The sequence below is a fragment of the Pseudorca crassidens genome, chromosome 8 (genome assembly GCF_039906515.1).
Source record: "Pseudorca crassidens isolate mPseCra1 chromosome 8, mPseCra1.hap1, whole genome shotgun sequence".
In the NCBI taxonomy this organism is placed as follows: Eukaryota; Metazoa; Chordata; class Mammalia; order Artiodactyla; family Delphinidae; genus Pseudorca; species Pseudorca crassidens.
In genome coordinates, this window is record NC_090303.1 from 19,635,152 (window position 1) to 19,647,265 (window position 12,114).

Consider the following 12,114-nt stretch of genomic DNA (forward strand, 5'->3'; position numbering starts at 1 on the left):
GGCGGTCCTCGGCGCGGCTGCCCAGCGCCTCATTGTGCCGGGAGGCGATGAATAGGGTGGTGATATTTCAAACATGCCAGCCGCCAGCCACCTCCAGCCTGGCCGCGGACCGGAGTGGGAGCGGCCGGCGCCCGGGAAGCCTTTCCTGGAGAGCGGCTCCGAGACCGCAGAGCGCCGCCGCGTCTCCTTTCCCTTTCTTTCCTAATTTTGAAGAATCTACCAGCGTAGATTACTCCTCCTCCTAGATTTGTGGCTTCACTCTTCCATTTGAGAAAGAAGTAACTCTGTGGTATATATTTGGTATTATGGGGATCGTCCGTGATCATCTTTAAATAAAATCACGAAGCATTTTTGGTTGGTTTGTTTTCTTTGGGGGACTAGCCTGCAGCATTCCTAGGCTTTTTCCCTTATTCGCTTTGGTCTCAGCCTGGCGAATTTCATAACCGTTGGTGGCGTCTATGAAAACTGCCTAAGTCATTACTAATGTGATGTATCATGACAGGATTTGTGTTCATTCAAACCGGAATATAACTTGAAACTATGTTAAGGATTTCACAAAATGTAGATACCGACATAATAAAGCCTTTCTTAAAAAAACAATTAAAAAAAAACTACTAGAACGAGGGAAAAATATTTATTAAGGGCTTGACCTGGTGGGTAAAAATTAGATGTTGGAGTCTTAAGATGTTAAATCTCAATGGATATTTGTTAGTTTTAGATGCTTTAAAAATTAATACTAGTAATCAGAACCTTATATTTGGGATTTCCTTTGGTGAATGATGGAAATTTAGTCCATAAGTAAGGAGAACTGTAATGTTTAGGCTCCTGAGTTGGGTCACAACTTTCAGTTCAAAACATTTATTCCCACATAGCCCATTTTGTTAAGAAAAGTTAAAAGGAGTTGAAAAAAGCATCCCCCTAGTTTTGGGGATGGCTCTGTGTGTGTGTGTGTGTGTGTGTGTAGGTGGATATATATAACTGTATGTTTTTTATATATATATGTACATGTAGAAAAACAGTTTTAGTTAAAGTCACTGTTTCATATTTTCATATTTCAGGGTATGACTTTCCTAATGGCCAGAGCCTTTTTTGGTGTGCTGCAGTTTGGATTTATGTGGTATGTTTACAGAGAATTAGCATATATCCACGATATTCAACTTCTACTCTCACAGGTTAATCTATTAGCTTTTTTCGTTGTCTGTTGTAGTTATGTGACTAGATTTGACAGAAACGCCTCAGCCAGTGACAATGAACTGGTCAGTCTGCAAGGACCAGGAGGAGACCAGCCCCATTACATAACTGTTTGAGGCAGTTTTTTACTTAATTCTTTGAATCAAGCCAGTATTATTTTAAAGGAATCCTTGATGTGATTGATTTATTCATATATTCAACAAGTGTGTGCATGCCTTTCCTGGGAAATGGTGGTAGAGCTTTGAACAAGGCAAGGCAAGCGCCTCACGAAGCTTACATTCTATGGGGGTCTTGGAACCCTAAAGCGAATGACAAAGAAGGCAGTTCCAGACAGTGCTCAGGGAGAGGGAGAAAATGAAGATGGGGTGCCTTAAGTATAGTGATAGATGACATTTGAAAACCGTGCCAGTCTATTTGCTGCTTGCTTTACATGCGTTTATCCCTTTTGATAATTCTGTGAGGTAGGCACTGTTATTACCACTTTACAGATGAAATTGGGGTACAGCATGAGTGAGTAACATGTCCAGCTATTAAGTTGAATCTAAGCAGGCTGGGACCAGAATCCACACTCAGTTCTCTGAGGAGGTGACATTTGAACGGAAGTTAGAATAAGGCGGAGGAGATGGGAGTGTGGCAAAGGCCCTGGGGAGGAATGGGCTAGGAATGTTGGGGGAACCCAAAGGTCAGAGTGGCTAGAGTGCTACCCAAGAGGATGGTGAGGGGGGAGGAGTCAGAATGGGTAGGGCCTGGCCTTGTAGGCACCTGGGAGGCATATGGATGGGAGTGGCAGGATCTGATTCCTGTTTTGAAAAGAGTACTGGCTGTCAATGTAGAGAATGGATTATAGCGGGTGGGGAGAAGTAGAAACCGAGAGCTGGCCTTCCATAGTACGTGGGGAAACCATGATGACTTGACTCTGGGTGCACAGAGTAGCACGGGGGAGAGGTGATGGTAGAGGGACTTCAGGAGACTCGTAGCCTCGGAGGTATTCCTCATTTTACAGACAGCTCTAATAGAGGGTAAGGTCACACAACTAGCTTAGTTTGGACCAGAATTCAGGTCTCCTGATGCCCAGTGTTTTTGCTTTTTGATTAATTCTCCAGAGGAGGAAAGAGAGTAATAAATCTAATTTTAAACTATATTAATATAACGACTGGCAGACTTGCATTATGTGACTACATGGGCCTGGCTTGATGTAATATGATCTACTTTTGTCATATGCTTGTATGTGCAAGTGGCACTTCATTCATTTTAATTCAGTTCAATTCTGTGAGCTTTTGTGAATTGCGCCAGTTCCTATAGGCAGCTTTTTTAGAACACTAGAATTTGTAGTTGTCAGAAATAAGATTATGATTTCTGAACTGAGATTGTTAGCTTGTCAGATTGTTCCAGTGAGTTTAGTTTGCTAATTATTAATTGTGCTGCTTTGTAACAGGCAGCAGGGAAGAACTAGCAGGGAAGACCTAATTCTTAAGAATTAGCTAAATCACATGGCTTGGGATGGATTTTTGCTTTGGGGCCTGTGCATATGTATAAAATGTTTTAAAGAATTTTTTTGGTTTTTATTGATTTTTTCCCTCACATGTAACTTTTTTCTTGAAACATAATTCACATACTGTAAAATTGGTTTTTTAAGAATTTAGTTTTTAAAGTGTGTAACTTGCTGTTTTTTTAGTATATTCACAAAGTTGTGCAACTGTTATCTAATTCCAGAATATTTTCATCACCCCCCCAAAAAAACACTGTACTTGTTTGTCATTCCCCATTCTCCCTTGACCCCAGCATTCATTAATTTATTTTCTCTTTCTATAAACTTATCTATTCTGGATGTTTCATATAAATGGAATCATACAGCATATGATCTTCTGTCTGGTTTCTTTCTCTTAGCATAATGCTTTCAAGGTTCATCCATGTTGTAGTATGTATTGGTACTTCATTCCTTTATATTGCAAGTAACATTTCATTGTGTTGATATTACTGTGTTGTAGTTATCCATTCATTGATGGACATTTGGGTTCTTTACACTTTTTGGTTATAAATTACTTTTTTAACACCTTTTTTTTAAAAAAAACTTTTTTAAAATTTATTTTACTTTATTTTTGGCTGCATTGGGTCTTTGTTGCTGTGCGCGGGCTTTTTCTAGTTGCGGCTAGCGGAAGCTACACTTCGTTGTGGTGCGGTGGCTTCTGTTGTTGCGAAGCACGAGCTCTAGGTGCGCGGGCTTCAGTGGTTGTGGCTCGCGGGCTCTAGGCGCGTGGGCTTCAGTAGTTGTGGCGCACGGGCTTTGTTTCTCCGCGGCGTGTGGGATCTTCTGGGACCAGGGCTCTAACCCGTGTCCCCTGCCTTGGCAGGTGGATTCTTAACCACTGCACCACCGGGGAAGTCCCTGTTAGCATTCTTTTTTTTTGTTTTTGTTTGTTTGTTTGTTTGTTTTGCTTTTGCGGTACGTGGGCCTCTCACTGCTGTGGTCTCTCCTGTTGTGGAGCACAGGCTCCGGACGCGCAGACTCAGCGGCCATGGCTCACGGGTGCAGCCACTCCGCGGCATGTGAGATCTTCCCGGACCGGGGCACGAACTCGTGTCCCCTGCATCGGCAGGCGGACTCTCAACCACTGCGCCACCAGGGAAGCCCCCTGTTAGCATTCTTGTACATGTCCTTTTGTGGACATTAGCACTTATTTCTCTTGGGCATATACTCTAGCAGTGGGATTGCTAGGTTATAGAAGAGGTGTATGCTTAGTCTTAGTAGTAATTGCAGAGATTTTTTTCCCAGTTATATTATGAAATAGTTTTGATTGAACTGCTTTACACTCCCACCTGCAGTGTATGAAGTTTCGATTGTTCCGCATCTTTGTAATACTTGATCATGTCATTCTTTTTAATTTTAGCTCTTCTGGATATGTACTGATACCTTCCTGTGGTTTTAATTTGCATTTGCCTGAGTGATGGTTTCGAAGATCTTTTCGTATGTCTATTGGTCATTTGAAATTTTTTATTTTGTGAAGTACCTGTTTTGTCTTTTGCCTATTTTTAAAAAATCGGATGGTAAGTCTTTTTTCTCACAGAAAATTATGAGTTTTGTTGAGATATAATTTACATACCATACAGTTCATCTACTTAAAGTGTACAGTTCAATAGGTTTTAGTAGATTCACAGAGTTGTGTTAAACTGGATCTTGAAGAGCCAATAATAATTTCCCAAGTAAATAGGTGGCAGGGTGAGGGCCTTCCAAGCAAAAGCAGCGCTGCAGTTGGCGTAAACATGTGGAGGTGTAAGTGGCATGATTGTGTTCTCGGAATGTCAAGCAGGGAAGTGTGGCTGGGGTGCAGGATGTGGTGAGCATTGAGTGGGGCTCATTGCTGTGGGTACAGATTGAGATGTTTAGAAAGGTTACTCTATCTGCTGTGTAGAGAATGGCTTAGAGGAAAGAGATCCAGCTTCAGGTGACTGATGGGTATTAAGGGGGTAGAATTCACTGCATTTGGTGTCCAATTTAATGTGGGAGGAGAGTGGGAGGGGTCTAGGATGAATCCCAGGTTTCTGAATTAGCTAAATTTGTGGATGGTGTTGCCATTCCTCAAGGTAAAGAATGCACAGCAGCTTTGGGAAAAGCTAATGATGGCTTTTGTTAGGCAGTTACAGGTGTGTGATTCACTTCCAGTTAGAGACATTGGTGAGTGTTAACCGCTAGAGCGCTGGGAAGAGCTCTGGTTAGAAATGCAAATGGGAGTTGTTGGGTATAGTGTTGGTGGCAGCTGGCTGAAGGTGTTGAATGTGAAGAGAAGAAAGCCATAGGTAGGGTAAAGGAAGAGCCAGAGGGATAGGAGAATCAGGAGAAAGTTGAATCACAGAAACCAAGGGCATTTCAAGAAGGGAAGAGCACAGTCTGCAAAATAATTCAAGTGAGATGAACCCTGATGGTGGCCTTTGACTTTGGCAGTTAGGAAATCATTAGAGCCCACACCTGGAGTAGTCTCAGCACAGTGCTTTTGGCCACAGGGAGCCTGCAGCCCTATGAGTGAATGGGATGACACTGTAGTCTTTTTGTTTTTTCTTTTTAAAAGGTTACTAATTGAATAAGCTTTCTTTGTGTAAAGGAGAAAAGGTAGCAAGGGAGTGGTTCCTGAGGAGTGTTTTTTTCCCTCTCAAATGTAAGCGAATGGCAAGGAGCTAGTAGAAAGGGAGAGGTTGAAAATACTGACAAGAAGGGGAATTTGGAGCAAACGCCCTGAGTTGACAGGAGGGGATGTGATCAGAGCACAGGTTTGTATTGTACGGAAGGGGGATCTCTTCTTCCTCTGAGAACAGGAAGGCTGTAGGCTGCATGTTTTAAAAACATGCTCCTAGACCTTGCTGCAGTCTTACATAGTACATGAAATAGGCACCAATATCATACTGTCTTTGGAAAACCCAAGAAACTGAAATGCAGTGACATCTGGCCCCAAGGTTTTGGACCCGTGGTAAGTGTGCAGTAAAGGTTGGCTGTGGTTATTAGGCTGTGGTTATTGCTGTCTTATTTTTTTCTAAATGATTTGGCTGGTCACCTCAACGCTATTGCATCTCTCCATGTATGAGTATTGAGGTGTTGATTACTCTGTTTCTGCTTTAGTTCCCTATTTTTTTATTTACTGTAGTTCTGAGTACGTTTTAGGTTTTGGTAGGGCAAGGGCTCTCCCACATCTCCTATATACACCTTGTCACTCTTTTTCCCCCCCCCCCACCTTGTCACTCTTGTTTTCAGAATTTTTTGGGCATTTCTTACATACATTAAGATTATATTTCTGAGTTCCTTCTCCAGTTTATTTTTGCTATTTAGTTTAAAATAATATATACTTTGAGGATTAATTTAGGGAGACCTGACAAGTCTTGAATTGGAAACACATTTAAAAAATTACCTTTTTTCTGATTTTATTTATTTTTTTAATGTAGATTTATTTATTTATTTGCGCTGGGTCTTAGTTGCAGCAGGCCGGCTCCTTACTTATGGGTTGCCAGCTCCTTAGTTGCAGCCAGCGTGCTCCTCACTTGTGGCATGTGAACTCTTAGTTGCAGCATGTGGGATCTAGTTCCCTGACTAGGGATCAAACCCAGGCCCCCTGCATTGGAAGCGCAGAGTCTCAACCACTGCACCACCAGGGAAGTCCCCTTTTTTCCTGATTTTTAAAATATTATGTACCATATCTGGAAACTATAGAAATATGTAAAGAAGAAAACAAACGGATTTCCTGGTGGTCCAGTGGGTATGACTTGGTGTTTTCAGTACCTGGGCCCTGGGTTCAATCCCTGGTTGGGGAACTAAGATCCCTTGTGGCCAGGCCAAAAAAAAAAAAAGAAGAAGAAAACAAAAATGACTCACATTGTCACCATCCAGCATGATACAAATGGGACATTATTAATATTTTGTTATTTTTCCTTCTAGTCTTTTTTTCATCCCTGTGTTTTTTGTTACTTAATCATCTCATGTATGATTTTGTATGCTGCTTTCCTTATTTAACATTTTGTCATTAACATTTTTAATGTCCTTAAAATTTTCTCATAACCGGGACTTCCCTAGTGGTCCAGTGGTTAAGATTTTGGGCTTCCAATGCAGGGGTCTTGGGTTCGATCCCTGGTCCGGGAGGTAAGATCCCACATGCCGTGTGGTGCGGCAAATAAATAAATATTTTTTAAAAAGAAGTTAAAAATTTTTTTCTCATAACCAATTATTAGTGACTGAGTAATATTCTAATTTACTTAACTTTTTAATTTGTTTAAATATTTCTTTATTGCTGGAAACATGTTGACTGTTTCAGGCATTATAATACTTCAGCGAATATCTTTGTCTGCATTTCAGATTTTCTCAGATTATGTGGAATCTTAGAAATGGAAATATTGAGTCAAAGACAGTGAACCTGTTTAAGACTTCCAATTTTGAAAAGTTCTTTTAAAGAAGAGTCAGGAGGGCTAGAACTAACTAATTATGGGACATGAACAGGAAAGCAATAAAAACAATGGCAGTTTTACTGAAAATGTTACACTTAATGAAGACTAAGAAAGTTGGGAGAAGTTGGTTGGAGATGGGATAGAGATTTTGTTTTAGGCACACTGTATTTGAAGTGACAGATATCCTAAAGGAGGATAAGGAGAGTTGGTTTGGAGGTGGGAGGCTGGGATTAGAATACACCTTTGAGGACAATTAGGACGGCAAGATCAGCTTACTGAAGAGAAGGGGGAGGAGAGAAGAGGGCTGGAGCCTGAAACTTGGAGAGTGCCATTGGACAGAATAAGAGAAGGGAAGCTAAAGATCAGCTTAAAGAGGGTAAATAGCAATATATGGGATAGGGAAGTTTAAGGAGAATAAGATTTGAGAAGAGTTCATTAGAGTTTTAAATTTAGTTCATCATTGATGGCCTTTATATTTCAGGGGTTAGTATTTCTTCCCTCCCTCCCTCTTTCTTTTTTTAAACTTGACAGTTTGTAAAGAAATTACCTATCTTTGTCTCATCATCTGGTCCAGGTAGATAAAGTATTTTTTGTGTTGATGACTAAGAATTAAAGAGATTTTTGTCTTGCTCTGTTTGTATCAAAGGTCTAACAGGTCCCCAGATTTTTACCACCAAATCTTGTGTTCTGTTTTCAAAGAAAGAAAAGTTATTACCTGCAGTTGCCAGGTTTTTAAGCTTGTACCCTGCCTTGATTCCAGGAGCGCTGTCAGCCAAGGTTAAAGGTGGTACGGTCTAATCTAGGCTGGTGGCCTTAGAGTGATTTGTGTGGCTGGCTATTAGCAGGTCTTTTTTCTTTCTTTCCTTTGTTTTGGCGGGCGTGCTCTATTCCGTTGTGTATGTCTCCAGGGGAACATTTCACATTGAGTTTGTATTATCAGATACTTTATGTACCCGAATATAAGATAGCCTTGGTTGTAAGTCCCCTAACTCCCCAATGAAAAGTTTAAAATTCTATACAACTTGAAAGTATAAATTTTAGAGATATAGATGGAGTAGTCAAATGTTTAGTTATGATATTTAGTTTCTTTTTTTATAAATTTATTTATTTATTTTTGGCTGCATGGGGTCTTCGTTGCTGCACGCGGGCTTTCTCTAGTTGCGGCGAGGGGGGCCACTCTTCGTTGCGGTGCGCGGGCTTCTCATTGCGGTGGCTTCTCGTTGTGGAGCACGGGCTCCAGGCACGCCCGCTTCAGTAGTTGTGGCTCACGGGCTATAGAGCGCAGGCTTCAGTAGTTGTGGCACAGGGGCTTAGTTGCTCCGCGGCATGTGGGATCTTCCCGGACCAGGGCTCGAATCCATGTCCCCTGCATTGACAGACGGATTCTCAACCACTGCGCCACCAGGGAAGCCCTTGACTTGCTTTTTAAAAGGCTGTGTACAGCATTAATGAGGAGGAATAATTCCAAAAATGTGTTGAAATTATTTGCCTCTTTTTTTTTTTGCGGTACGCGGGCCTCTTACTGTTGTGGCCTCTCCCGTTGCGGAGCACTGGCTCCGGACGCGCAGGCTCAGCAACCATGGCTCATGGGCCCAGCCACTCCGTGGCATGTGGGATCTTCCCGGACCAGGGCACGAACCCTTGTCCCCTGCATCGGCAGGCGGACTCTCAACCACTGCGCCACCAGGGAAGCCCTATTTGCCTCTTTTAAAATTAATTTTATTGGGTTGATGTCTCCTAAATTAGTATTGATTAAAGTGATTTCGGACAGTTCCCTAATCAATCGTCAGTCAGTGAAGAGTGTTTCATCCCTCCTCCCCTCTCTTCTAGGTCTCACCAAGACTCCTCCGAGTCAGGGTCCTCTAGGAATGGTCATTCTATTACCCTCTGCCATCAAGCCTAGCATTACTGTAATCCTGATTGTTCATTTCCTTTTGAAGATTTTTTTTTTGCCTTATTATGTTAAAAATAAGGTACTTGAGAGAGCAGTCTATCATTATAAAGGCTTTATAAGGACTAGAATCTAGGGGAACTACTTCTTTTTTGCGGGATAATTTTTGGGAAAAGACCATGGTTTATACTTGAGCATATATGATACTTTATGCTGAGTTCTTAGCCTTACTGGATAAATCCTACAAAATGTAATGTTTTGTTCCTGGTGTTTGAATTCACTTCCACATTGAATATCTTTATAGTCAAACTGCTTTGCTGATAAGTTTAAAATTAATAATTGGCCTATCAATTCCAGAGTGCATTTATTTCAGCTAATTCTTGGACATATTCTTAATGTAAGTATTTTTAGGCATTAGAATTCTCTAGTTAGGGTCTTAGAATGTGGAGCCTAAAAGGATAGGGACAAAAGGGAACATGTGGATGAGATTATTGATGGCTTTAAATTTGGTTGTGACACACAAGACTGTTACTCACCTTAGCTGAGCGTGGTGTGTGGGTGTCACGTCCCCTGTGGTACCTCAGTGTAGTAGATGTGCCCCGAGATGATTGTGTGAACTAGGCAGGGTGGGAGAAGGAGTAAAGACAGACTGCAGCCCAGGGATACCTCTGTAACCCCAGGAAACAGAAGTTTGAGATGTGGAAGAGATAAGACAGACAGTGCACTGAAAAGCACTGCCTGGCTCTTGGGACTCCTGTGCCTGGCTGCTTGCATTGGTTGGCAGGTGCTGTCGTTGCTTCTGACATCCACGGAACACAGCTTGCTGCTATTGTTTCTGCTGTCAGTCAGCTGTTGCCACCACTTACACAGGGAATCTTATCCTATTGATTATTTTTATTTTTAGAATATCCCGTTGAAAGTTTTTTTTGGTGGGGGGTGCATGCGTGATGTGTTTTATCCTAAAATGGGATGTAACTGAACATTAATTGCAGCACTGATATAAAATTGACTGTGTCTTTCACACCTGAAATTTATTGCATAAGGCTGTGAATCTGAGAATGCAGTGAAGTAGCCAGGACTTTAGAGAGCACCTGAACAAGTGTTTTTCACTCTTGCTTTGTAGTAGCAAAATGCTTTTATTCCCACCCCCACCAGGGATTGAACCTGGGCCCTTGGCAGTGAAAGCACAGAGGCCTAATCACTGGACCACCAGGGAATTCCTGCAGAATGCTTTTTAAATAAAATTTTACATAGAACTCTATTATATGTAAAGAGGAAAAAGTGGCTCTATTCTGGGAGAATTGGCAGGTGAGGGCTTGGTCCTAACCACCTGGTCTTTCCCTCATCCACTGTAGTGCTTCCCAAGGCAGCTTCTTGGAACAGAGCTTAAAATTCTTCAGGCCTTTATTTCTCTTTTTCTCTCTCAGTGGAGAAGTTTCAGTGAAGGAGCAGTGAGGGTGACTGAAGAAGCAGTTACTTGATTACAGTCAATTATCTTTTAGTTCCTGAGCCAGTTTACAGTGCTGGTTTAGAGTCCTGGATTCTGATTCACTGGCTTTTGAAACTACCATTTAGTCTGCAGAAAGCAAGCCATTCTGGGACTAAACAGAAGGTAAAGTTTTTAGCCCCTAAAGAGATTATTGCAAGAACCTTTTTTTGTTTTGTTTTTGTTTATTAGTTTCTTAAATGCTATGGCAGTGTTTCAACTGTGGGGTCATCTGGAAGTTTTATCACCACAGAAGGTGATGAACATTTTGTGATCCAAAGTTCCTTTGTTTCATACCTTCCTAGAGGCAGAAAATACATGACTTTACAGATTTGTTAAAGCAGATTACGCATGAATGTGTGGGGTTTCAAAGCACTTGAGGCACTTTTTGTTTTATCAACCGTCTCTTAGGTTGGGGGACTGCCTGACTGGGATTGGTTGAGAGAAGTCAGTAGGGAAACTCAGGATTTGTCCAGAAAGTGGGAAGAAGGCAATTCAGTGGGAGCCAAAGGTCATTCTTGAGTTGTGGGGTTTTTTTGTTCATTTGTTTTTAATTTTTAATTTTAATTTTTTGACCTTGCCACTCGGCCCCCTGCAGTGGAAGCACGGAATCCTAATCACTGGACCGCCAGGAAATTCCCAAGAACCTTATTTTTATTTTATTTATTTAATTTAAAAAATAATTTTATTTATTTCATTTATTTTATTTTTGGCTGCGTTGGGTCTTTGTTGCTGCACATGAGCTTTCTCTAGTCGTTGCGAGCGGGGACGACTACTCATTGTGGTGCATGGGCTTCTCATTGCAGTGACTTCTCTTGTTGCGGAGCACGGGCCCTAGGCATGTGGGCTTCACTAGTTGTGGCTTGCGGGCTCAGTAGTTGCGGCGCACGGGCTTAGTTGCTTCGCGGCATGTGGGATCTTCCCGGACCAGGGCTCGAACCCGTGTCCTCTGCATTGGCAGGCAGATTCTTAACCACTGTGCCACCAGGGAAGCCAAGAACCTTACTTTTAAATTTTTATTTTTAAATTCCTCCCTTTACTGTCAGAAAAAGACAGGCGAAAATATATTCTCTTGGGACTTCCCTGGTGGCGCAGTGGTTAAGAATCTGCCTGCCAGTGCAGGGGACGTGGGTTCGATCCCTGGTCTGGGAAGATCCCCCATGCCTCAGAGCAGCTAAGCCTGTGAGCCACAACTGCTGAGCCTACGTGCCACAACTACTGAAGCCCGCATACCTGGAGCCCATGCTCTGCAACAAGAGAAGCCACCGCAGTGAGAAGCCCCCGCTCACTGCAACTAGTGAAAGCCCACACAGCAACGAAGACCCAATGCAGCCAAAAATAAAAATAAATTTAAAAAAAAGAAAAGAAAGAAAATATATTCTCTTTCTCTGAATGGAGACTGCTTTTTCTTTTTAAGACACCAATTGTACTTGAACATTTGTTACTTTTTTCTTTAATTAATTAATTAATTAATTAATTTTTGGCTGTGTTGGGTCTTCGTTTCTGTGCGAGGGCTTTCTCTAGTTGTGGCAAGCAGGGGCCACTCTTCATCACGGTGCGCGGGCCTCTCACTGTCGCGGCCTCTCTTGTTGCGGAGCACAGGCTCCAGACGCGCAGGCTCAGT

General features: G+C 42.1%; 1 protein-coding gene across 10 annotated transcripts in view; it reads left to right on the forward strand.

Moving 5' to 3' along the window:
* SRPK2 (SRSF protein kinase 2) overlaps nucleotides 1-12,114 on the forward strand; it is a 227,473-nt gene that overhangs the window by 1,566 nt on the left and 213,793 nt on the right. The window contains exon 3 of one of the 10 annotated variants that reach the window (XM_067745989.1): nucleotides 1,059-1,117. The exons of the other annotated variants lie outside the window; for them this stretch is intronic. Coding sequence (XP_067602090.1) covers nucleotides 1,062-1,117 — 56 coding nt within the window. The 5' untranslated portion in view covers nucleotides 1,059-1,061. The remainder of the gene's footprint in view (nucleotides 1-1,058; nucleotides 1,118-12,114) is intronic. 10 annotated transcript variants of the gene reach the window in all.